The 27,203-nt window shown below is 48.8% G+C and overlaps 1 protein-coding gene across 5 annotated transcripts in view; it reads right to left on the bottom strand.

Annotated features, from left to right (window-relative positions):
• The window catches only part of PRKCB (protein kinase C beta), a 254,791-nt gene that overhangs the window by 95,782 nt on the left and 131,806 nt on the right, over nt 1-27,203 (bottom strand). For all 5 annotated transcript variants that reach the window (XR_004002305.1, XR_004002306.1, XM_030577510.1 and 2 more), the window contains 2 exons: nt 23,065-23,176; nt 20,857-20,985 (listed from right to left, as the gene is read on the bottom strand). Coding sequence is in view for 3 of the 5 variants with exons in the window: in XM_030577510.1 (XP_030433370.1) it covers nt 20,857-20,985; nt 23,065-23,176 (241 nt within the window). In the remaining 2 variants the exon portion in view is untranslated. The remainder of the gene's footprint in view (nt 1-20,856; nt 20,986-23,064; nt 23,177-27,203) is intronic.

The raw sequence follows: 27,203 nt of genomic DNA, 5'->3' as shown, positions 1-27,203 counted from the left end.
ACAATCACATTTAAGGTGGCTGCTCTGCAATAAGTTTGGATTCTGCAGAGGACGTTAGCACTGTTCACGTGTGCTCAAAAAATATGAACTCAGGAGATGGCTGCAGTTCAGGAAAGTACATCAGCCATTCTTAAATCCTCCTGGACTCAATGGGACTTGGGCATGTGCTTCTGGACTGGTCTGGAACAATTCAGGAAAGCATCCCTTTGGACTCTGTGACGAACTGGGAAAGTTCTTAATGTTTTCTCTGAATACTGTATTGGTGCCTCAGTGTCCCCATGGCAGTTCTTAAGTATCTGGCAGAGCAAAGGGCCAGTGCCCCTAAATGCCTGACACTCTGTCTCCTAGCAACTGATGGCCTGGGCCCCTCCCCTGCAAAGGTGCCAGCTGAAGGTGTTGGAGACAAAGGGATCAGGTGACCTCCTGGCCCGGGAAAGGGGCTGAGGAGAGAGGAGGGGCTGGGAGGGGTTGTTAGTCTGGAGCTGGCTGGGGTTGAGGAGTGGAGGGCAGATGTGGGGGGTCTGGCTCACTGCCCCCAGAATGGACCTGGCTGAGGGGTCTGGTTCTCTGTACCTACAAGCTCTGTTTTAGACCCTGTTCCTGTCATCGAATAAACCTCTGTGTTACTGGCTGGCTGAGTCATGTCAGACTGCGAAGTGGGGGTGCAGGACCCGGTGGCTTCCCCAGGACCCCACTGAGGCGGGCTCGCTGTGGGAAGCGCACGGAGGGGCAGAGGATGCTGAATGCTCCAAGGAGAGACCCAGGAGGTGAAGCCGTGTGAGCTTCTTGCCCTGAACAAGTCTGCTCCAAGGGAGAGGAGGCTCCCCAAAGTCCTGACTGGCTTGATGGGGAGCAATTCCAGAGCATCGCCCGGTGACTCCGTGACAGACTCAAACAAACAGACACATCCCCATCACTCAGTATAAAGTGATACTTTTCCTGCTGCTGCATGGACTGAGTCAGAACTAAGCTCTGGATGCCAAATGAGCAAAAGCCCTTCCAGACTGAACAAAATCCCTGGCTAGCCACGTATTCCTTAAACATTTCCCAGCAACTTTTCAGGGTTTGAAATGTGTCTTTGCTCTGCATTGGAATAACCCCAAACCCTTTCACTTGGTTTGTGGACTGCGGAATGGTGTTAGGAGGGTGTGGATGGCTCACTCTCAGAGGTTAAGGCATTGGCCTGGAAGGTGCAGCTTTAAACCACTGTTGCGTTGTCAGAGCCCTAAATACTTAGACCTGACTTTGCAGGGGGCATTGGCACTTGGAGGGACTTACGTGACAGAGACCCTCTGTGCTGCCCAGCCTGGCTTTGCAGTGAAGTCATAATCCTGTACTCGGGACAAAACTCTGTTGCCATGGGAATGAGAGAGATGTGCCGAGCTCACCCTCACAAAGCCAGGACAGATAGAGGTGGTCGAAGGGTATTTGAATAATTTATTCCACAAAATTTGCAATAGTTTTCATATGAATTATTCAGCCTGTATCTTTTAATTACTCAGCCAGCTGTATCGGCAGGGAGGGGCTCAGGAGGAGAGACAGATTTCAAACACTCAATTCTCTAATGAAAAAAAAGGCAAAAAAAATTACTTTTTGAAAACCCACATGACAGGAGGGCGAAGGCACACAGGGCAGTGTGGAGTGAGACTGGGAACGAAAGCCGGGAGCTGCCAATTTCTCAGTCCATCTCTGTTGCCTGCCCTTGGCCAGGTGACTTCCCCATCTGGAATACTGACCCACTACGCATTGGGGCGCACACTGCAGAAGGGGGAGTGTAACCCACTGGTCGGTGCACACTCCATGTCCCCTTCTGTGCGCAGGCCACAGGTCTCAGCTACAAAGCCAGGCTCTTGAGCTCAAGCTGTGGAGACTCCTGCTTTAGCTTGGACATCCCCCAATTCAATGCCTGTTGTCAGCCAAGATGGCGACAGTCCCATGAGTGTCACCGATCTCGGTTTGTTAGCATGACTGGAGTTCAGAATTTTATTGAGACACACAAAAAACAAAGAAAAGAAACCTTGCACTTGGTGCCATTTTAAAGGAATTCCCTGGATCAAGACCAGTCCTCCAGTTGGCCTGGTAGCCTGCATCTGGTAGCAGCTACTACACAAGGCATCAGAGGAAGGCAAAATGCATACAGGAGTGAAATCAAAAGCAGACTGTTCTTAGCTAAGCATGCAGTGCCGTATAGGGGTGTGTGTGTGTGTGTAAATAATAAAATCCAAAATCTCTCTTATACACCGCTGCATAATCAATTACCCTCCCCTTCTTAGCACGCAGAGCTATCACTATTGTTCATTTAGTGTGGATCATACAATGCACAAGAACAGAGAGAGCCCTTCTCCAAACAGCCCTTCCCCTTAGACAAATGCATGGGAGGAGGGACATACTTGGAAATCCAGAGGGGGAGGGAGATGTGGATGTATTTTCAAGAACTCCCTGCCCCCCAGGAGCCCTGTAACTATTCCCTGGTCAGAACTGCCCAGCCCCTGTAGACTCTGGTCCCAATATGCACCACCAGGACCTTCCTGCCCAGTGACCAGCCCAGGGTGAAACGCACATGGCACTAACTGTTTCACACATTCCTGGATGGGATTTTTTGGTAGAGCGAATGCTTAGAGGCTGATCTACTACACAGGACCATCTTTCCAGCAGCATGCACCATCCCTGCCCCAAACGGCACGCCCGCCCTGCAAACCCCATGGCTGCAAGCCTCAGAGCCTGGGTCAACTGATCTGGGCTCGTGCGCTGGAGCTAAAATTGCAGCACAGATGTTCAAGATCAGGCTGGAGCCCAGGCTCTGAGATCCTCCCACCCTGCCGGATTTCAGAACCCGGTGCCAACCCGAACGCTGACCTGGGCTCTGAGACTCACTGCCACAGGATTCCCCCCCTCATGCAGACATATCCAAAAATGACTGCAGCCCAGTGAGTGTACGGAATGCAGATTAAACACCCAAGTGCATTAAAACATTTAATTAATATGTTGCAGAAGGATATATCTCCACATAATAGAAAAAAAGCACAGGACTCATTAAGGTTGCATCTTCTTGGGCTGGTGGTTATTAATTAATGCACTTCCAGCTCGTTTATCTAATCGCGGCATAATTGGTTCCAGTTTTGGTCAATGTTCTACTTCATCAACTCGGTAAATAGCAAGGATTGAGTCCCCACAGCAGGCGCCAGCTCCAAGGAGACAGCAAAAGGAAACATCTCAGACACTCAGTGGGATTCTGCCATTCACAAAGGCACCCCAGAAGAGCAGAATCCAGATACGTGCACTGGCACTGCTGTAGCCAAAGGTCCATCTGTAGACCCAGGGACAAGCCAGCCCTGCCGTCCACCTTCCTTCCCAAAAAATTCTTAAGTGTTTCTTGCAAATCTCCACACCACTCGCTCTTGAACAGTGCCTAGCATGGGGCCTCTCAGCCCAGTGGGGGCTCAAAGCAATGGATTGGCAATACATATCTTTCCAAAGCCAGCAGGTATCCTACTGGTTCCCGGCCCCAGACAGAGACATTAGCAGAGCTGGGAACACAAGTCAGGAGTCCAGATTCATAGCTGTCCCTCCTATCCTAACCCATTAGACCCTACTCCCCATCCAGAGCTGAGAATCGAACCCAAATGGAGGGAGATGTGGACAGCTCTGACCCAAGGGGAGAGGAGACAATGGACAGTGGTGGAAGGAGCTATAGACCTCAGCAGGTAGGGGTTCCTATACCCAGCTCGGGAAGTAGGATGGATGGGGAGGAAGGGTGCCCAGTCCTAACAGCAGGCCTAGGGTCAGCACTGAGTGACTGGCTTCCTAGGTAGCAGGAGCCACCTTGTTCATGCCTCATTGGCCGGGGGAACCCCGGACCTTCTGAGGGAGGGAATCTCCGAGGGCTCTCCCATAATAACTCCAGGCCAAAGGAGCTCTGGGGCTACTAAAGCTTGCATTTAGCTGTCATGCTTATCCAAGTTAGACTGTGAATAGCACATACTGGCACCACCACCAGATGGTGAGCATGTTAAACTCTTCTAAACATCAGAGCCCTCCCCAGTAGAGACAGGAGCGTGCAGACATGACAATAACTCACCGTAGGGATTGTCACCCCCACCACCCACTGCTGCGCAATGTTCGGCTGCAGAGACAGCCAGCCTTGTGATATTCCTGATATTCACCCCTTCTCAACTGTTGAGAATAGGCCACTTCCATCTTAACTGAATTGGCCTCGTTAGCACTGACCCCTCCACTTGGTAAGGCAGCTCCCACCTTTTCATGTGCTGTAATACATATACTGCCTACTGTATTTTTCACTCCATGCAGCCGATGAAGTGGGGTTTTTGCCCACAAAAGCTTATGCCCAAATAAATGTGTTAGTCTCTCAGGTGCCACAAGGACTCCTCTTTTTTGCTGACACAGACTAACATGGCTCCCCCACTGAAACCTGTCGCCATAAATAGGCTGTTACACTGGTGGAAGTGGCATTTAGACCAGGCTATAAAGGGCACGAGAACTGCACACTGCCACTCACATTGCCAATGCTAAGCACTCAAGATGCTCTTAACGCTGTTCTGCCCACGTCCTTTGTTGAGCTGGTAGCATGAAGGAGCATGCGCTGTGCACACATTGTATCTTCCTGTGCACGGAACAGACTGATCAGTGACAACCCCCCAGAAGATTGTCTTCTGCTTCAGCAGGTCGCCAATCCCCCAATCCTCATGGTGCAGGAATACTGAACAGCCCCCAGAGCTACCCAGCGGATATGGGTTTGGAACAAGCTGCTGTGTCAGGAGGAACAAGATGGCAGTGGACACCCCTGCACCAGTTAGGGTGCCTATCCTGATGCTGAAGGGAAAGGTCAGCTGAGCCAGACACACATTACCCAAGATGTCAGTTTACAAATGGTAGTTTTATGTAAGTATACCAAAAAAGGGTGGTGGGTATTAAGACTGCCCATATACCGCAAGGTACCCAGAGATCTTGTCGGTTCCTGCTATATTCCACACTGCCAAGATTATACAAAACAAAACCAGTTCCTTCGTTTCAAACCTCATATATCGATGCCTCTTTCAGTCCCTCTGGGGTTGCCACATCTCCTAGCAGGGAACAGATAGATCACCCAACCTACAGCACAGGCATGTGAACTTCCCATTGGGAGAAAGCCAACTTCATGGGAATTGGACAGAACACAACTCTGAACAGCAGGCAAATCTAATTCCAACTAAGTTAACAGCATAGAGCCAGCGAGGCAATGCACCAAAAGAGTCCTTCATATTAATAGCTTTATCAGTGACATTTGGTGTCATGCTATGTGCAACATACTGCCTTACTGCCTCTGAAAAGCAGAAACTGAGAAGTAATAATGGACTTCAAGCCGAGACAATTGTCATAAACAGATAGCTAAGGGTTAATGTCTCTTTCACCTGAAGCACCTGACCAGAGGACCAATCAGGAAACCGGATTTTTTTCAACTCTGGGTGGAGGGAAGTTTGTGTCTGAGTCTTTTGTCTGTCTGCCTGCTTTCTCTGAGCTTTGGAGAAGTAGTTTCTGCTTTCTAATCTTCTGTTTCTAAGTGTAAGGACAAAGAGATCAGATAGTAAGTTATATGGTTTCTTTTCTTTGGTATTTGCATGAATATAAGTGCTGGAGTGCTTTGATTTGTATTCTTTTTGAATAAGGCTGTTTATTCAATATTATTTTAAGCAATTGACCCTGTATTTTGTCACCTTAATACAGAGAGACCATTTGTATGTATTTTTTCTTTCTTTTAAGACCTGTTGGAGTTTTCTTTTCTGGGAAATTTCAGGGAAATTGAGTCTGTACTCACCAGGGAATTGGTGGGAGGAAGAAATCAGGGGGAGATCTGTGTGTGTTGGATTTGCTAGCCTGATTTTGCATTCCCTCTGGGTGAAGAGGAAAGTGCTTTCGTTTCCAGGACTGGGAACGGAGAGGGGGAGTCACTCTGTTTGGATTCACAGACCTTGTGTCTGTGTATCTCTCCAGGACCACCTGGAGGGGGGAAGGGAAAAAGGATTATTTCCCTTTGTTGTGAGACTCAAGGGATTTGGGTCTTGGGGTCCCCAGGGAAGGTTTTTCAGGGGGACCAGAGTGCCCCAAAACACTCTAATTTTTTGGGTGGTGGCAGCAAGTACCAGGTCCAAGCTGGTAACTAAGCTTGGAGGTTTTCATGCTAACCCCCATATTTTGGACGCTAAGGTCCAAATCTGGGACTAAGGTTTGACAACAATGATCTAGCTTCACATCCTCTTGCTCCTCCATTTCACAGACTCAAGTATTCACACCTCTTCACACAATAGGCTTAGAATAATCTCCCACCACATTGGGAGCCATGTAACACCTTGATGACATTTTAATTTTCTACAACTTCCCATTTTATTCAGTGAAGTCCTTCTACTTTAATGAGATACTTGATCCAAGTCCACCACAGAACACAGACTGAATGTACAGTCTCACTTGTCTGACACCAGACAAATTATGACATCACTTCCTGCCTTTCACTTAAGGCAATATATATAGACACATGTCATGGGGCTGACACACCCCGTCACAATATACTGCACTATCTACTTAGCTGGAGATCTTACATTTCAGCTAACATATGGTGATCCAGAAACCGAGATTAAAAACATTTATCGTTCCAGTTTTGCTTTAGAACAAACTGTATGCGCCACAGTAGCACGCCCGGTGAAGACACTCTAAACCCATGGGAGAGAGCTCTCCTGTCGGCTTAATAACCCCACCTCTGTGAGAGGCAGTCGCTGTGTCAGTGGGACAGCACTGTCTACACGGGGGGTTACGGTCAGTATAACTATGTTGCTCAGGGATGTGGATTTTTCACACCGTGAGAGAGTCACACCAAAGTAAGTGTGTAGTGTAGATCAAGCCTAAATCCTCTTGAAAGCCAGAGGAAGTTAGGGGCTTAACTTGGGTGAGCTTGTAAACCTCACTAGGTTCCTGTCCGCATCTTTAAACACCAAAATCCCTTTGTAAATCTGGCCCGGTGTGGTGTGTGCTGTCTGTTCAGTTCAGTTCAGACAGACAGATGGAACCCACACTGCCTGCTTCATAGGAGAAAGAAACTCATGCTCTTTGGATATAGGGGCCAGAGAGATGCAGAACATCCAAGCACCGAGTGTTGGTGGCCATGGCAGCAGCTGCACCAGAGCTGCTCTCAGGTTTGAAGGTAGCTCAGTGACCCAGTGCTCTGCAGATCATGTTCTGCTGCCTTCTAGCCACTTATCGTCAGGTCCGAAAGTGCGTTTAGTCCTTACGTGCTCCTGAAACCTCGGCCAGACACTTCCATGCAATTTGCAATGGTTATGTTAGAAGAACAGAAGTTAGCTTGATTTTGATTCTCTTTAAGAGAACATTGTTGCTCCTACAGAGCATGAGAGCTAGCCCAGGGGCTGGCTCCAGCCACCCTTCCTAATAGATTGCAATGCGATGGGATGGCTCAGAGCAACAAGAGAGATAGTTACAGGTTCTGGTCCATGTTTTTAGATTCCATTGCAAGTTCTTTGCATCAGGCACCATCTCTGGGTTATAAGTCTATATGGCACCTCGTGCTATGGGGCTGCCACAGGTAATACACATGCACAAACATACATTTCTAGCAGGCAGAAAGCAGTTTTCAATCACTTGAAATTTTATTTTTCTAGCCTGACGCTGCCAGAAGATCTTGTTCAATCACCTGCTTCCGTTTCCTACCTTTGTTCTTTTCTGCACTGCAATGGCTGTGCCAAACTGCAGGGAGCTAGATTAAAACCCCAAATAACTAACTTCAATAAGGTAGTGGAGGTTCAGCCACGCATCTCCTCCCGCCCTACGTTGTCTTTTCTATTTGGGCTGTCAGCATTGGCATCAGGGACTGTCTCACTACTACATGTATGTACAGTGCCTAACTCCCAGCTTCCTGCAGGGACAGTGAGAGCATGGGGTGGCCAACAGGGGATAGATCACTTGATGATTCCCTGTTCTGTTCACTCCCTCTGGGGCACCTGGCATTAGCCACTAGATGGACCTTTGGTCTGACCCAGTAGGGCTGTTCTTAACGCAATGTGTTTGATCTGTGTTGAAGCTCCAGCCACTACTGTAATACCAACCATACAACTGGCATTGCAAAAACAGAAGAAACCTTAAACTTGCAAATTCAAGAGGAGTTTTTTTCTTAGCTATAATTTGCATAAAGTGATGCTAACACTAGCTGAAAGAGGAGCCATTAATAATGCCCCCAATGGAGCGAAGAACTAGAGCAGACCAGAAAATAGAACGTCTGCAGGCCAGGAAATTCTGACATTTTAAAATTTGTTCTCATTTCAAAACCAGAAAGAAAAGTCAATGTCAGAAACATCAAAACAACTTGATCAAAACTTTGTCATTTTGATTTTTTATATCATAACAAAAGGCAGAACAACCCAGTTAAAACTAATCATTTCCCACTAAACATTTCGATTTCATCTCAGCCAACTTTCCAACATAACAGCTTCCCTTGGCAAATTTTCAACCAGCTCCACTGGGAACCAAACAAATCAAACGGGTCACTGCTCGTCCAGCTGGCTCCCCGCCCCTTGGGGTCCTGCTTCATGCACAGGCTGCTTTTTGCTACCATTTTCCCTCTCCCCCTTTTGATCCCAGTCAAACCCCAAACAACTCACATCATCGCCACCACTTCAAGATGGCTCCTGCACTTACAGTTAAGTATGTGCTTCAGTGTTTGGGCAGATCAGGACCAGAATGCTCAGCCCCATACAGGATCAGGTCCTCAAAAAACATCAACGTTTTAGAGTATCCAGCCAGCAGTTGTTTCAAGTGCCTTTCCTGGCCTTTGACTTTCCAAACTCTCCCCCCACCAGCAGTTCAGAGCCTGACTATCCCTGAATCATTACTTGGAACTAGGGAATTTCATAAAGTAACAGCATTAAGATGGTGCCATTTATTTATGCAGGGAACTATATTACTAGATAAAGCAGTACAGCAAACAGTGAATTTAGGCTGGGAACTCCAGAAAATCCTTGTGCTTCCTAGCAGGCAACAGAGCGGATTATTGCAGTATAGAGCCACACTCCTGGGCATGCCCATTATCCAATTACATCAAGTCCATACAACGAGGGGAGCGGTAATGGAGCCCTGTTCCTATCATAAAGGACCGATTAGCAGCACAAATGCAAAGACTCGCCCACAGAGAGGCAGCTCAACAGGTTTCTGCTGCTGCTCTGGTTGCGGTGACAGCCCTGCTGAAGTGTAAACGCTGCGCATGGCGCTGAGTCACAGCCCAGAATTGTTCCATGCGTTATCGCATTCCAGCCCCGCTGGCACCAAGGAGCTAGAGCTTTTGCTTCCGAGGCACTCAAGGGCTGCCAACAACAGCCTACACTCCAACTGCTATCGACTGTCTGTACAGCGGCCCAGCAGCCTCCAGACACAGACTGTTGGCCTAGCACAGCTCCAGAAATGCTAGTGACTGACACCTTCCTTGCTTGTCCTGCCTGTAGCCTAACCCAGGAGGAAGTTACTCCCCACCCTGGCTCTGTTTCTGTCCCACAGCAGCAGGAATCTGGACAAAGAGCAGCATATTTCAAAGTTGTTTTCTGTGCACAGTTAACAAATGGAAAATTGGCCTGATTCAAGTGCACCAGGTTCACAGCACATGCATTTTGGGAGCGCAAGAGAGTTTGGCTGAAATGTGAGATTTTTAGACAAGATCTGGGACCTCTGGTTCCAATAATATATATAATTTCAGAGCGGATTAAAATAAATGAAAGAGAAATGTCACAAACGGCAATGTTGCTTCTCTTGGAGAGAATCTGAAACTGACCCATTCTGTTTTTCCAAAATTATTCACAGTTAAAAAAATCAAAATCATTAATTGGCACTTTTTGTTTGGGGGGGGACGGGTGGGACATGACACCCAAGAGGTTTCAGTAAATGAAAACTGCCCAGAAGAACCAAACCAAAGCAAAAAGAGTTTTCATGAATATTTAGATTTGGAAAGAAAATGTTTTTTATTAGAAAAATGGCTACCTACCAAAGCCTCAGTTCTTGGGGCCTTGCACAGCCACAGTGGGGTGGGCCACAGTTGGGGCTCAGATTTGCTGGGAGTAGTTAGTTCAGTAGAAAGGGAAAATATGGGAATGACTTCAACCAAGCCTCCAGCGCTCTGGCCTCACCTGAGCAGACTGCTCCAGCTCATCCAGTGATTGTCCTGGGCAGCAGGCTCGCTCTCTGGCCCTAAAGCCACTACAGCTACTGACAATGCTGGGTTAGTGCCTGGTGACTATACTTAGGGTGACCAGATGTTAAGGGGAAAAATATCAGGACTGCCGGGGGTGTGTGTGGAGGGGGCACTGTTTTGGTTTGTTTTTTTCACACTCACCCATCCAGGAGTTCAGTGGCAATTCGGTGGAGAGCCCTTCAGTGGCGGACAGTCTTCGGCAGTATTTCGGCAGCCAGTAATAAACCTTGCCACCAAAGACGGAAGCACCCGCCGCCAAAATACCACTGAAGACCGTCCGTGACTGAAGGATTCTCTGCCAAATTGCCACCGAAGACCAGGAAACAAAATATCGGGACAAATAGCTTCCCGGCCATACTCTGGTCTGGATGTGGGACAAACTCCTCAAAATCAGTACAGACCCGATTTTATCAGGAGGTCTGGTCACCCTAATTATACTGGAGGAGTGCAGCACAACCCCAGCCTGTGCCATGGGCCCTGTTTGTTCCTGACTGGCAGTAGACATGTTCCCACCAGGAAGGGGTGCTGCACTGTTCACCAACACTCTTCTGCTCCCACGAAGGCACCAGTTCTCATTACAAAGGGTGTCTCTGCAGCAGAAGAGCCCACAACCCACAAGGAGGCCTGTGCTGACCACTCACTGGGGCCTCAATAAAAACAGCATTGCCAGCTCTTGTGATTTAATCATGACTCTTGCTCTAGTTGGCGTTTTTCTTCCAGCCCCAGCTCTTGGCATCAACTCCTGAAATATCAAATTTAATTTTTTTTAAAAGGGCAAAGTTTCCAGCCCTCGCAGCTGTAGAGAAAAGTTTGAAAATTGGACCCAAGGGCACCCTGGAGGCTTGGAAACCAGGGGACAAAATCCAAAATTTATAAATTTAAAAAAACAAAAACCCACCACCACTTGTGGTTTCTAAGCCAATCTCATGATTTGAGGCTTGACTCTAATACCTCTGACAATGAGTGCACAGAATTTTGACTGGGCAATTTGACTGACCAAGCCACAGACTCTTCCCAGGAAGAGATACGGATTCGGGGCCCACCACACATTCGAGAGGTGGGAGAGGAAGAGCCACACTGGGTTAGATCAATGGTCCATCTAGCCCAGCATCCTGTCTTCTGACAATGGCCAATGCCAGAGGGAATGAACAGAACAGGGCAGTTATCGAGTGATCCATACCCTGTTGTGCACTCCCAGCTTCCGGCAAACAGAGGCTAGAGACACTTCAGAGCATGGTTTTGCTTTCCTGCCCATCCTGGCTAATAGCCATTGATAAACCTATCCTCCATGAACGTATCTAGTTCTTTTTTGAACCTGTTTCTGCTGGCCTTGGTTTCCAGGTGACAAACCTCTTGCTTGAAGGCCTCACAGAAGTGGGTGCTTTGGCAGGAATTGACTGGAACAGGGGCATGGGTCTGGGGAAGTGGTTCCTAACATCGAGGTCAGCATGGAAAGATGCACCGAGTGGGAAGGAGGAGATGGCCAGAACATCCTGGTGGAGTGGAGAAGCTGGAGTTGTTTAAGAGACAAGGTTCGGGATGGGCGCTGGCTGGATTTAAGTGTAGGCAGTGGAGGGACAGAGAGGAGAGTGTCACTGTCAGATCAGTGGGGGAGCATTTGCATGGAGTCCACTCTCAGAAATGGGGACCAGCTGGCACTACAGGGCTCTCAGGGCCGAGCACACGCATGCCAGGATGTGCTGCCCGAAAGCCATTCTCACATGCCTTTTCAGCTGTGCCATATTCATAAAGAATGCAGGCTAGCCCCTTCACCCTCTGGGTTCCTATTCAGTGCCCATCGCCAGGATCTCTCACAGCACAAGGGTCACCTGGCAGGGTGATCCCAGGCTGACCACAGGAACAAAGAACTTGATTTGAGGGGCCTGCCCCAAAACCCTGATATAGGGAGGACAGTGACTGACCACAGACTCCCCACTCGGCAACAGACCACCCAGCATGGCACATTAGAAAGTGCCAGTCACTCCTCGGGGGCCTTTCCTGTCCCCAGGGCAGCCTGGTGATGAGCAAGAGATGCATCATCCTAATCCGCCTGAAGATGAAGACTTGCCCCAAGCAGCGCACACTCTGAGAAGGTCACTGCTCCAGTTACTGCTGCTCCGAGAAGAAAACAAGGCCTAGTTGGAAGTTGCTTCTACGGCAGACACAGGAAAAACATCTTTAACCGTCGCTCAAGTGTCAGTGCAACTTGGAAACAGGCATCTCCGATCCCTGGACGCGTCAGCAGCATCCGCAAACACTAAAGCTAGGAGGAGGAGTGAGTGGGGGGGAGGGAGGAGGGAGGGGCTGGGGGGGAGTTACCAATGCCCTTGGCAATGGACTGACTAGCTACCTGGGCTCTTTGCATTTCGGAGAGGGGGCGGGGAGCTGAACCCATAATCAAAGGTGTGTATGGCAGGTCAGTGACACAGCCAGCAGAGTTTTACATTCGAACAAGAGCGCCTCCTACAGACGGCAGCAGGGCCTTGGGGTCAGCAGGAATGGGAGCTACCAGAGGCTTCAGCCTGGCCCCCCAAAAGGCCTCACAGAGGGAGTCTGTTTTGGGAAGCACTGGAGGAGGGACAGCGTGGCAAGCAGGCACACTAGGATGGAGGGAAGAGCAGAGCAAATGGAAGAGTGGAGCTCGGGCCATCAGCACAAAGGTTCCCCCTCTTCTGGGTTCCAAGCCACTTATTCACCAGGACAGGGGGAGAAACGGCCACATGGACACAGCTAGCGGCTACTGGCCAGGAACACAATGGGTGCTAAGGGGACCAGCTGTTTTGCTTTATAGCCTGGAGAACACAGCTACACAAATCCACGACGCCCTGCTCTGCCCCAGTCTGGTAACATCTCCCTGTCCACATTCGCCGAGGCTCTTTCATCATTGCTGCGTGTGGACACAGACACAACGTGTGCAGAGTGCACAGGAACAGCCAGCCTGGACCAGAGCTGTGGCCCATCCAGCTCAGTATCCTGCTTCCGAAAGCAGCCAGCACTAGAGGCCTCAGAGAAAGGTGTAAAAGGATTCCCATTAGGCAGAGCTCCACATGAACTATTACAAGCGAGAATAAAACCTAGAGACTGACCAACTCACAAGTGGAAGGCTGAATCATTTCCCATTGTTTTTGTGAGCATTAATTAGCATTCCGGATAGTCGTGTCATATAAACCTCTTGTCTCTCTTTTGGATCTTGCTATGTTTTGGACCTGAACAACTTCCTGTGGCAGTGAGTTCCACAGTCTAATTATGAGCTTTTCCTTTTACTGGTTTTCAATTCGCCACCTTTTAATTTCAATTAATATTCTCTTTTTCTTGTGTTTCTAAAGACACTAGGTGACCAAACAACTATTTCTGCTGCCTTAAAGCAGAGAGGCAGCTCCAAAACGAAGGCTGGCTGGAATCCAAAGCCAATGCTTATTTTCCTTATTTTCCAACACCTGCTCTCAAAAAGACAGACTTACATCCCTCTTTAAAGAACCAGGAACGTTGATGCTGCCACCCACACAGGCTATTAAGCCAACTGTAACAGCAACCACAACCCATCCCTGACCCTCAGTCCATCTTCCCTTCCCTTGGTTGCTGCTGTCCTAACAGACACAGCTATTTATGTTTTCTTATATTTAATCCTTCATGAGACAAGGAACCTTACTATTTATTGGATTTATTGGTCATTACACACACACTATTATAGTAGACAGAAGACATTTCCCCAACCCCAGCACATTGCATTTTGAGATGCATCACCACCACCAAGGGCAGTGGTATCACAGAGAGAGGGAAGATCATCATCTAAAAAAAGTTTCAACAAGTTGGCAGCATCATTAATCTGCACAAACAAGCAAACAGGAGTCACCCACGAAAGGGGCGACATTGCTAATGAGTTCAGAGGGGCCTTGCATGGAAATCATTATCTGTAAGGCCTGACCCAGCTCCTGCTGGAGTTGATGGAACGTCTGACTTTGACGCAACTGGCCCCTGGATCCGACCATTGTGTTTTCCCCTCTCTGCCTCTTCAATGCTGCAAAGGAGCTAAGAGCAAGTTTCTGGAATCAAGGAAGTTTCACCCGGGGGCAGGGGGCTAGGGGGTGGGGAACATGGATTGTGGTAAAGCTTTGCCAAGTATTTAGAGTTTCAAGTCTTTGTCAGAAGGGTTTGATTTTATTAAGTCAATGAGATTTAGGTTCTCATCAGGCTGTTCCCGGCCACACCTATGGTCAACCAGATCCCATGCTAAGCTACGGTCACTTTCCAGCATGGTATCAACTGACACGCTCTGCTGACTGGGAAACAGAGTTAGCATTGGACTAGTCTCACATTTCTGCCGTGCCCGTCATCGGGGTGTCTGGGCACCAGCGATAACGATTGTTATTCAAAAAGTGTATTTTAACACCAACGCTGCCCCGTGAGGGTTCTCCAGGTGTGACAGCGTGGGACACCATTCTGTTACAAACAGCCATGTCCAGCCGGGAGAGGGTGGCTGTCATCTTGCACACGAGCACTGCTGCCCCTGACCTGCAAGGACCTGGGAGCGGGTCACACCTACGGTACAGTGCAGGAGACAGACGCACACACAGTCCATGGATTGATGGGGGAAGGAGGAGGCTCTGACAACCCACTAATAGTTTGTGGCTGCTCTCTCTGGCCCTGGATGGAGCCAGGAAGCAGTGTCTGAAAAGGGAGCTCCAGAGAATCCTGGCCAAAGAAGGGAGTTCAGCGGGAGGGGAAGGGGCCTGGGGAAGGTGGCTTTCCAGCAGCGTTATTCAACTTTGATCCCAGCCACAAGGCAGCCGTGCCCACCCCTCCCCAACCCCCAGCTCATGTCTCAATCTCCCAGTGCTGCCCCCTGAAGTCAGCAATGCCAGCTCTGCCCGTGGGCACCCAGTACCCTCAGCACCACAGGCATGTCCATCATCTTGGGGTAGCTTAAGAAAAGCCCAGTCCAGTGAGACAAGAGTCTTGTGTGCACCCGCCAGGGCTCAGAGGAAACCTGTACCATTGCCCGCGATTAGAGACTGCACAGGCCATTTGTGGGACTGTGCTGCCACCTAGAGGGTAACATGCAATTTACCATCCCACCTGTTCACAGGCGGCACTACCCAGGCTACATGGATCTGGGCCTGGAGACAAACAGCAGGCACCTCTTAAACACACATGCTCACCGGAGGGTGGTTAGCATCTGGGCTGTCACTGTTCAACTCGCAACGCCGCATACAAATCACGCCACCTTCAGGACTGGGGTTTCAGACCGACTGAGTGCTCGCAATGAGAGCAGAACATGGAAATCGCTTCCCACGAACAAACGGCATGTTTTCGGGGTGGGGTGGGGGGAATCTTCACTCAAATGAAGAGAAAAAGTCAGAACCACAACAGTTTTCACAGGAAAAGATTTCCAGAAAAAGTCTGTGGGGACAGCCACAATGAAACATTTCCGCTTGCCTGCCTGAAAGAGAAATTACCAAGAGCTTTACAAGCATGCAAGCAGCATTTCCATCTTCCTGCTGGACACGCCAGTTTTTTGGGGAAAATTCAGTTTCTCTGAAAACTTTCTGTTCTGTGAAAAAGGCGCTTACTGTTGAAAATCATTCTGATGGGCAACTCCAGAGGGGCCCAATGCATGGGCTCAGTACCTCTGAAAAATCAGGCCCCAGAAGCCTGGGATTGGGGAAGATAGACAAACAGCTAGTGAGGTTCTCGAGGAGCCTTCAAGGAAGCTTTGGGGGCTCAGAGAATGGGCAGATTTTTCAGGAGACTTGTTTATTGGCCAGACCTCCCCTTCCTGACAAAAAACTTTCTTCCTTGGCTGCTCTGCAGACTGGATCTCCCTCCCAATCCATCACATCTACCACGAAGGATGGCAGGGCAAGAGGTGATGGGTTCAAACTACAGCAAGGTGGATTTAGATAAGTCTCAGGAAAAGTTTCCTAACTGTAAGAACAGTGGGACAATGGAGCAGATGCCCTGGGAGGTCGTGGAATCTCCTTCACTGGAGGTTTTCCAAAGGAGGCTGGAGCCATCTGTCTGGGATGGTTTAGACCCAACAAATCCTGTATCTTGGCAAGCGGTAAGACTCGATGGTCCCTTCTAACCATATGGTTCTGTGATTGTGGATGTTGATGTTTTTGAAATATACATTTGCCCCTCACTCCAGAAAAGCAGGACACAGTCAAGCTAAGGCCTTTGTTTAAGCAGTTTCCATCAGGCTCAAGTGACGATCTTTAGGACACGGCAACACCTTACCACTTTTAAAAGAGGTCAGTTCACTGGACTCGGCAGTGCTGCATGAATTAGCTGTGTGGATCAAAAGGCTCTACTTAAATAGCTTTCCTCCTCCCAGGAGAATTACAACCAGTCATCAAGAGCCTCTTGTACTCTTAGGTGACCACTCAATCTCGGCTATGCTTCAACCTACCACCAGAACAAGCTGTGGCCTGTGCCTTGACCAGAGCTGTCATAACATTTTCCCAGATTTGGACCTTAGCATCCAAAATATGGGTGTTAGCATGAAAACCTCCAAGCTTAGTTACCAGCTTGGACCTGGTAAAGCTGCCACCACCCAAAAAATTAGAGTGTTTTGGGGCACTCTGGTCCCCCCAACAACCTTCCCTGGGGACCCCAAGACCCAAATTCCTTGAGTCTCACAACAAAGGGGAATAAACCATTTGCCTTCCCCCCTCCAGGTGTTCCCTCCCTGGGTTCCTGGAGAGACATACAGAAGCAAGCTCCATGAATCTAAACAGAGGGATTCCACCCTCCCTATTTCCAGTCCTGGAAAACACAAGTACCGAGAGAGAGCTAATCTCTCCTCTTCCTCCCTCACCCAGAGGGTATGCAAAGTCAGGTTAATAAATCTAACACAAAGAGATTTTCCCCCCACCAATTCCCTGGTGAATTGCAAACTTAATTCCCTGGAGTCTCCACTAAAGAAAAACTCCAACAGGTTTTAAAAAGAAAGCTTTATATAAAAAGAAAGAAAAGGACATAAAAATGGTCTCTCTGTATTAAGGTGACAAATACAGGGTCAATTGCTTAGAAGAAATATGAATAAACAGCCTTATCCACAAAGAATACAATTTAACACATTCCAGCAACTACACACATGTAAATACAAAAAAACAAACCTATGGTCTTCCTATCTTTGTACTTACAACTGGGAAACAGAAGATTAGAAAGCAGGAGACAGAAAAATCCTTCCCATAGCCGAGAGGGACAGACACAAGACAAGAACAAAGGACTCACACACAAACTTTCCTCCACCCAGATTTGAAAAAGTCTTGTTTCCCGATTGGTCCTCTGGTCAGGTGTTTCGGGTTACTCCTTTCCAGGTAAAAGAACATTAACCCTTAGCTATCTGTTTATGACAAGAGCACCTGCTTTTCTTTCCAGGCCTCTCCCACTAGGAAGCAGGGCAGCCTCAAAACAGACACTCTGCAGCTCTGACACTGTCCTCAAAGCAAACAGCTGCTGGGGGAACAGAAACTTGTACTGAGCAGTGCCAGAGCAGGAGATGGCAGAATGACATACAGCGCGCTCCCCAGTTTCTGCACAACACAGAGCTCATTCCGCTAGCTCGGGTCCCCTCTGCCTGAGGGAAGGACACAATCAGATTCAGTCACTGGCTGGGGTTTGAGAGACTCAAGCAGACCCCGAAAACTAAAAAAAAAAACAAACAACCATGCACCAAAGGCAGGAAGTCAGGCCACTTAGCAGCCCCTACAGGGCAGGCAGAAATCCCCTCCCCTCTCCAGGGTCTCCCCTCCCTCATTCACTAAGTGGAAGAGCTGGAGAATTCAGTACATTTCCTTGCCTTCCTCCCGGAGCCCACAGACGACAGGTTTCACTGACACCTCCCTAAAGGGCTAGAAATAAAAACGCTCTTTCCACCGGTTTGAAAGAAATGCACCCAATTCTCTTCAGCTCCAGGCGAAAGGGTCCCAAGAGCCCCGTGGTGGTGGAGAGACTCGGGAGGGGGGGGCCAAAGGCTTTCCTGAGAGTGGGAGCCAGGATTTCTCTGTTCGAGCCCTCCCCATCCTAGTGTCAAATCTAGGCATTTACACCAGGCGCATCCTAGGGCATCTGAGCAGCAGTTTGGGAAAAGGTGGTTTTCTCCCTGCAAGAGATTTTACAAAAAGATTGATTTTTTTGAAAGATTTCCTTGAAATTTTATGGTTTCATTGAAAAACAAACAAACACTTCCCCCCTCCTGCAAACCTTCTTGGTTTTCCATCAAAAACCTGAACATCTTCAACAACAACGGAACATTTTAAATTAAAATATTTATTCATGTGACCCTCTAATCGGACCTGCTGTATAACGCAGGCCAGAGAACCTCAGCCCAGGATTCAAAGCTGTAACTTCAGGTGGGGCTAGAACAGGTCTTTTAGAAAGACACCCAGCCCTGATTTAAAGACTCCAAGTGACAAAATATCCACCACATCCCTAGCCAAGTTTTTCCAGGGGTTAATCACAGTCATGAATTTTCCAGTTTCAACTTCCAGCCATTTGATCTTGTTCTGCCTTTGTCTGGTAGATTAAAGAGCCCTCTGCTCCCAGAAATATTCTCCTCCTGGAGGTACCTGTAGACCATAACCAAGTCACCTCTTAGCCTTCTCTTGGACAAGCTAAATAGATTGAACTTTTTAAGTTTCTCACTTTAAAGCAGGTTTTCCCGGCCTAGAATCATTCCTGGGGCTCTTTTCTGAACTCTTTCCTTTTGTGTTCCATAGGAATTAGTCACCTCCCCCCACCCTCACCCCCTTAGGAATTCCTGCCTAGTTATCCAGTCAGTAGCAGCTCAGACACCAGGGGGTGGGGCGCGGAGCGTCCCGGCATCTCTGTGCCCACTCAATACACTCTAAAACAACAGGGATTTTTTTCATTGCTTATTCAATGTCCTCAGCTACTCACAAACTGCAGGATGTTTGTTCAAACACCTGGGAGCACCCTGTTTTAGACCACCACTCCCCTTCTCTGCACGCTCAGAGGGACAGACATTGGTAAAAGAAAACGTGGGGGTGGTGAGAGGAGAGAAGGATGTGGCCACAGCAGGGAAGAGAAAGAGTATCTCCCCTTTGGAATAGCGCTGCAGAGCGTTTGTCTTTTCAGACACACGTCATCCCGGCCTCCCAGCACAAACGCGACTCAGGCCACATTGGCTGGAGCCAGCCTGGGGCCGTTTCACCCTGAAAGCCCCAAAACAGGAAACTAAGGAGCCCTGAACAAGAGATCTCTGAGCCAGCCTTATCCATTTCATCTCCAGCCCTAAAGGTGGGATGCTCTGGCCTGAGCGCTGACCAGGGAGCATCTGAGCAGCACAATCTCCTCCTGGAAGCCAGATCTGCACTGCAGGGAGCTATCAGCTAGGTTTCTGAACTGGGAGATCGCAGAGAGCGGGATTCAGCCCTTGCTATGGAAAGATGAGTCTGATATTAATGGGATAGTCCGAAGGCCAGGCTGGCGTTTGAGGTCGTGGGGTGGGAGGGAAGGTTGTACGAGAGACCCGGCCGTTGTGGCCTGTCCCTTTAATACAGTTTTATATGCTTCCTGCCCCCTGCACAGGCCCCCGATACAGAACTGGGCAGTTCTTTTTATAATAAACCCCAGCCAGCCTGGGAACAGCCACATGAGCTGTGACATTAGCACCAGGCCGAGCCCTCCTTCCTTTCAGTGGGGCCACACGGCACATTCAGTCTTCAAGAGAAACACCCTCCATGTTCTCAGAGTCAGCTTCTGTCCCTCCCAGACAAGCCAAACCCCTCCTCTCTCTGCCAGATCTAAAGACATCTAGTCTTCAGCATTTGGTCTCTCCTGCAGTTAACATACACAGAGGAATCAAGATCCCTCACAAACGCTTGGCTGGGTTCTGCTAGCAGAAATGGAGTCTCCACTAGTGTATTTTGTGCTCGCTTTGGTAGCACATATACTAAAATTGGAGGCAGAAAATAACCCTCTCCAGAGCCCAAATGCCCTTCTTTTCTCTCACACCTTCTGCATTTGCACATGTCCTGCATGCGAGACACCACAAGGGGGCTCTGGTGCATCATATTTCTTCCTGGAGATGCGCCCTCCCCGAGTTTCCCCTGTGTACAGTATTAGTTGATCACGTACGCCCCATCTACTGATGGTGGAGCCAGCCTGCAATGAACCTGCACAGCTTGGAGGATCCAGTACCCACTCGCTTTAACGGATTGGCCTGGCATGTTACCGTTGGCCCTGGGAAGCAGCAAGTGCATCAGAAGACTTATTATGTGCATTGTGTTAGTGCTAGAGGCCTGCGCCCCATTGTGTTCGGTGCTGCACACCCATAACGATCCCTGCCCCAACGAGCCTGCAGTCTAAGTCTGAAAGACAAAAGCAGGACCCAGAAGATGGGGTGGGGAGGCTTGGAGCTGCCAGTTTAAATAGGTTGACTCAGAAAGAAGAGGCAGTGGTCTAGCCAGAGAATTAAGAGGACATTTCTACCACTAATGGGCACTAGCACAGACGCGAGCAGCTCCAGCACCTTCTGGCCGCAAGAAAGCACTCGCTCACACGAGATATTTATGCCAAGTTTCCAGGTCAGCAAGTTACAGTAGTGAAGGACTGGAGGAGTCTGCATCTGCACAGCAGAGCCATTAACCTACCTACAACGGTGAGAACTTCTTTTTCTATATCCGCCTTGATGTATATCCGTCCCCTGCGCTCAGTGTGGTCCGTTCCACATAGGCTCGGGACGTTCATCACACAGCGTTTGTGGACATTCATCATACAGGCTGCACAGAGGGAAAACAGAAACACTTACTCCACAGCAGGGAGATATAAGATTACATTCCCCACAGTCAGCTCCTAGCAGGCCTGAAAGTTCTGAACAGAGCAGGTTGAAAAGAGATGGGCAGGATTGTGAGGGAATCTGGTACAAATACTGACACAGATCCCAGTTCTGCCTACGGACCTTTGAAGCTGCGTGGAGTCCCCCTGGGTAGCTTCAGCGGGACTCTGCATGTGTGCACTGAGCCACCGGCATGCCCCTCCTTGCAGGATCAAGGCCAGAAACATCGTAGTGCTTTTTGCGCCAACTTTAACCCCCATGTTGGGACTTTTATCCGCTGATTGGATTACTTCTCCCACAATGCCCAGGTTGCAATACTACTCCTTACGCTGAATTTCCCAGTGGTCAACAGGAAGAGAGAGACGTGCACGTGTGTTGAATTTGTGCAAAAAAAATTATGTCTACTTGGTGACATTTTAGAAGTGATAATTGATTAGCAGTGCGTGCACCAATCAGCAAATTTCTATATTGATGAGAAACGTGGCACAAGATCAATATTGGCATGCGCAGGCCCCTGGTGGCTGGATAGGTTTCCCATTAAAGCAGATGTTCAGTATTCATCACCAGTCCTATTAGTTACTGCATATCCCCATTGTAACAGAAATGCCATTTACTTAATTAGCATTTGAGCAATGAAAAGATCTGTTTGTCATTCCTCCCTGCTGAATTCCATCAACCGTTGTACCTCGACACCCACATGAGCAGAGAAAATGCTTTTTAGAAGGGGCTGTTGAAACTGCATAAATCATAGGGCATTCTGTCACCTCCATGGGACAGCCAGCATAGATGGAAGTCAGTCTCTGAATATATGGTTTGGAATCATCTCAGGTTTTCCCTCTGGCTCCCCCTGCACCCATAAAAGCACACGTCCCCACATTTCTTCACTATCAATGGACAGTTCCCCTATCAATGGGCGATCGACATGATTCCTCCACTGCAGGGATCAGAGTCAGGTGGGAACTCAGCCTCCACTGAGGCAGAAAAGGGGAGTGATTAGTGGCCAAGGGGACAGAGATCCCTGTCCCACTCAGAAATCAAAAAGCCTCACAGATTGTTCCATGGCGGAGGCTGAACCACCATTAAATGATATGAGCCTCTGATAACTGCCAGCATGAGCTGGATTTGAACCCATGAGCAAGAGTTGAAAGACCACCTAAGCCCATGACAAAGTCCCTGAGCCACCTAGCTCTGGAAATAATCTTTACTCGGGGACTGTACACCAGCCTTCCTACAGGTTAGGGAAAGGGAACAAGGAAGAAAAGAAAATGATGGAAAAATCTCTTGCCTCCTTTTTAGTGAGCCTTTAAAAGGACTAGCCAGTAAGGCTGGACCACCAAGAGAGACTTAGGCCATGTATCTTTTCTGGTCCCAACCAGGGACCTCCGCTGTTCTTCACCTTCCAGAGCCCTGGGTCATTCCGACCCCCTTTCCATCCCAGCAGTGAGGTGTGACCACTGGGTGGCACCTGGGTGACACTCCGTGAGCACGATCGTCAGGGGCAGGGCAGGAGTTTCAGTCATGCTGGTGGCCTGCATATCCTGGATTTCTGCTCTCTGATCAGGACCTGGGAAAAAGCTCTCTCCCCTGCACACATCAGAGGTTACTTCCCATTTTAAGACTTCTGAATAGTCAGGTGGGGAAAGGGGAAGGTGGAATTTAACTCTAGCGACTGACTAATGTGTGTAAGAGTCCCTGATCAATAGTCCCCTTTCTGCTGTGCCCTCTGTGCATCCACCTAGCCCTAGCCCAAGCTCTCGGAGGCAGGGGCTGCCCCCTCCCCAGCAAGCATCACAGAACACAAATAGTAACTCATGTCTACTACAATGTGCCCTAATACACTGTAGTCCTGCTTGGAGCATTGAGACAGGTTGAGACATGAAGTGGAATCCCAGCCCCACTGAAGTCAATGGAAGTTTTGCCCTTAGACTTCAATGTGGTCAGGAATTCTTCCCCAGCATGTGCCCAGACCACCAGAAATTTGCCCTGCTCCTTTATATCAGCCACAATACAGAGCTTCACTTACTGTCACATTTCATCCCTTGGTGAATGAGTCCATAGAGTAATGAGCCACAGTGGTCACAGAAGGTGGGACTGGAATACGTGTGGATTTTAAATTTGTGCTTACTCCTTGGATCCTAAAAGGAAAAGAAGAGAGAGAGACCAAGACAGATCATGGACTTATACGAAATATCAGCACATAGCCCCCACCCTTGGCATTTCACGTGCCACCTGGCTTCAGCAGAGACAAGGCTTCTAGGCCACATCCAACTCCCATCGATTTCAGTGGGAGCTGGATCAGGTCCATAAAGATCCAGTCACATTTCATTAAAAGCAACAAATTAACTTATTTGATGTAATAAGTCCTAACCTGGAAGCCCGGTAGGTGAAATTCACCCCTGGGCAGAGAGCCAGCAGAAAGCCTGTTCTACTGGATACAGGTTCTTACACTGCACTCACAAGGCCTAGTGAACTATTAGTGGCAAGGTGGCAAAAGATATTCCAGATCTCCCTCCACGTTCAGACCACACAATAAACACCCTTATATTCGGAAGCCAACCAGCAGCCTGTCTATTCGTAGGGAATCAAGTAACTCAGAAGAAGAAACAAATCCTATTCTTTCTAGTGATTTGAGGTTTTTAAGCCTCAAATCTGCTTTCCCAGCACCCAAACTAAGAGACTCCCATTGACTCTGGGCACCAGTTCCAGCGCTGGAAGAGATCTTCCATCTAGCAGAGGCAGGCAGAGCTTGCACCAACAGCTGGAAATTGCAGCCAGACAAATTCCGGCTAGAAATAACGCACAAATTGTTGCAGGGAGGGCAATTAACCCTGCAAACAAACTGCCAAGGAAAGCGGTGGAGTCTCCATCTCTTGCTGGCTTCAGACCCAGGCTGTTTGCCTTCCTGGAAATAACGCGTTGGCCAAACACAAATTATTGCACTCCGTACAGGGGTACATGGGGACATTCTCTGGCTTGTATCATACAGGAGGTCAAACTAAACAATCTAACGGTCCTTTCTGACCGTAAGCCCCATGCGCTCTGTGAACCTAAGATACTGTGATTACTGAAGGCAGTTGGGATGCTGCAGCAGGAGGTTCTGACTGCGTTGGACAGTAATACTTTTATGAAGTACAGCAGCCCAGTCAGAAGACATAGCAGTGTCCAGTGTAAATCACAATTAGCACTCGTCGTTCCATTTTGCAGAGGCTTCTGACATTTCCAAGTTTGGTTTTGTTCCAATTTGGAATGAAATCCAAAATCTTTTGAGATTCTCACCAACCGGGGAATAGAGCCCAGCCTCCGGGGCAGTCCGCCTGGTAGGCTCCCCAAATCCAGGATGGCTGGGGTACCCAGCTCTAGGGCCATCCTGCAGCTGAACTACCAAGGAGCCACGTGCGTGAGCTAGCAGAAGCCAGGCAGGGTTTTGTCATGGCCCTGCCTAGGTTCCCCTGCAGCTTCACCAAAATAGAACCAAACCTGCAAATGTTTCAATTTCAACAAAAAAGTCAGAAAATCCCAACAACAAAATATGTTTTGCTGGAATTTTTCCAACCAGCCTGAGTCATCACACATAATATTGCCCATTGCCAGTCTTTGCCTCCGTTGGGGTGAGGAATTGGGTACAATCCAGTCATGGTTGTGCCTTGTTCTCTCACTGTATCCGTTACCCCTTTCCCTACCAGTGTTACTGCTGTGTGGGGGAACCTGTATGATTACAGAGGTTGACAAGAACAAAGAGAGAACAATGGCAAATGGAAAACAAAAAGCAAGCACTGGCAGCACAGAGGGTTTCTTTCTGCAGCATCCTCCTGCGTAATTGAAGCCTGATTAACCAGCCCACTTTGTAAGTTTTATTTAGCTGCAATCCATCCTGGAGAAGTGTCACTCAATAGCCATTTATAAACTCTGGCTTTAAATTTTATTACAGTGAGAGCGAGAGCCTCACACGCCATTTTGATAGCCAAAGCTCAGGGTACCCCACAGAGTTAAAATTCTCAGAAATCCTAATGAGATCCTATGTCAAATCTTGCTGGGAACTACACCTGCCTCCTAGACTCCCTGTTGAGACAAAGGGAGGATGTAGCTACCCCAAAGGGGTATAATTTTCCCACCACTGGGAACTTTGCAGGGAATCCCAGAGAGCAGCCCAGCCCCTTCTTCTGCATCAACTCAACTGCAGGCAACTCTGGAGTTGGGCAGGACAAAGACAGATCCATACCCTACACCTCGTTCTTCTGTTCCTGTTTCTGCCTGTTACGTTGGATAGCATCACACAAAGCTCCAAGGTCGTTCCTCCCCAGCTGGGAGTCTATAGTGTTTTACAGTGTAAAGAGAGTTCTCCATCAGCGGCATCCCCCTTTCCATAGGCTTTAACAGGGGTTTGCATCACTTTTTCCTGTAGCGTTGTTTCCAGAGCTGGAGGCTTCACTGCATCACACTGAGATGCACTTCATGACCGGTGCTTCTCGCTTGTCCAATGTGTTGAGTTTGCTCGGAAGCATTTCCCTGCTTCCCTCCAAGGAAGACTGGGGGGAGGGGACACGGGGTCTACAACTGGCACATCCCAGTCAAAAGGTCATCAGTTGTCTTCCTGACACTGCTGCATGTTGCCCAAAACTCCCAGCTCTGATCAGAAACGGAAGCAGGCACGGGCCACTAAGCTAGTGACACCTCCAGGTTCACTTTTGAGAAAACGAACTGCTCCTGTTTGCTTTTAGCAGTCTGCAGCATTCTCCCCCAGTCTCATCCACACTGCTTAAGCCTTCACAAGCGACTCCCAGCAAGCACTTCTTACTGGCTTAGCTTGGAGCGGAGCACAAAAATATTTGCTACTAGATTGGGCTGCTCGTCTTGGCCTTCCTCGCCCCCAAATGAACTCACGGAAGGAATGTGCGGTACCAGTACCCTCAGGGAGGCTTGAGATCATGTTGGTGAGGGAGCCCATCCAAGGCCTGGCCTGAGTGAAGCCTGGACACATGGCAGCCGTGCTGTTGCTGGGGGAAGAAGAACAGGCCAGGGGCACCAGTAGCATGTGGCAGGGACAGTGCAAGTCCCCTAAGCCTTCTACTTGTACCTGGGACTAGCTGGGTGACTCAGGGTCTGGGACACGCTGAGCAGTCGCCAGCAACATGAATACACACCCTCTGCCCACCTCAGTGCTGTCTGCATCTGTAACGATGCCTAATACTGGGCAGCCACCCCCAGTGATCAACAGCGGGGAGCATTGGAAGAGCTGAATTTGGAGTCTCCTGGGTATATAAGGAGGAGATCTCAGCAGGGTTCTCCAGGAGGGGTCCTCCAGGTTGGAAGCGACACCCCACTCTGGTCCAAAACAACCCAAATACTGTTAACATTTAGAGGCATGTTCCCAGACCTGGTTCCTGGACTTTTGGGGCTGGGCCTCAGCAAGGACTGGCATTCCTGGAAAGACAGAGCTGATTTAATTATTGGTTAATTGTTTGCTGGCTTGGGAGTGAGTTGCTCTTAGCTCAGTCTTTTGAGCCGACCATATTTCTAACGGATGGACAAGGTGTCCTGAAACAGAGAGCCATCCCTTCTCTGTAAATTGTAACTTAAAATAAACATATAAGAGAAAGCATGGAGCTGAGAATCACCTACCTGGCTCAGCTAAGCATGGCTGTCAACACAGTTACAATCGTAGACTATCAGGATTGGAAGGGACCATAGGAGGTCATCTAGTCCAACCCCCTGCTCAAAACAGGACCAATTCCCAACTAAATCATCCCAGCCAGGGCTTTGTCAAGCCTGACCTTAAAAACCTCTAAGGAAGGAGATTCCACCACCTGCCTCGGGAACCCATTCCAGTGCTTCACCACCCTCCTAGTGAAATAGTGTTTCCTAATATCCAACCTAAACCTCCCCCACTGCAACTTGAGACCATTGCTCCTTGTTGTGTCATCAGGTACCACCAAGAACAGTCTAGATCCATCCTCTTTGGAACCCCCTTCAGGTAGTTGAAAGCAGCTATCAAATCTCCCCTCAGTCTTCTCTTCTGCAGACTAAACAATCCCAGTTCCCTCAGCCTCTCCTCATAAGTCATGTGCTCCAGCCCCCTAATCATTTTTGTCACCCTCTGCTGGGCTTTCCAATTTTTCCACATCCTCCTTGTAGTGTGGGGCCCAAAACTAGACACAGTACTCC

The sequence above is a fragment of the Gopherus evgoodei genome, chromosome 10 (genome assembly GCF_007399415.2).
Source record: "Gopherus evgoodei ecotype Sinaloan lineage chromosome 10, rGopEvg1_v1.p, whole genome shotgun sequence".
Classification (NCBI taxonomy): Eukaryota; Metazoa; Chordata; order Testudines; family Testudinidae; genus Gopherus; species Gopherus evgoodei.
The sequence above is the reverse complement of the archived record's forward strand: the minus strand, read 5'-3'. Positions and strand labels throughout refer to the sequence as shown.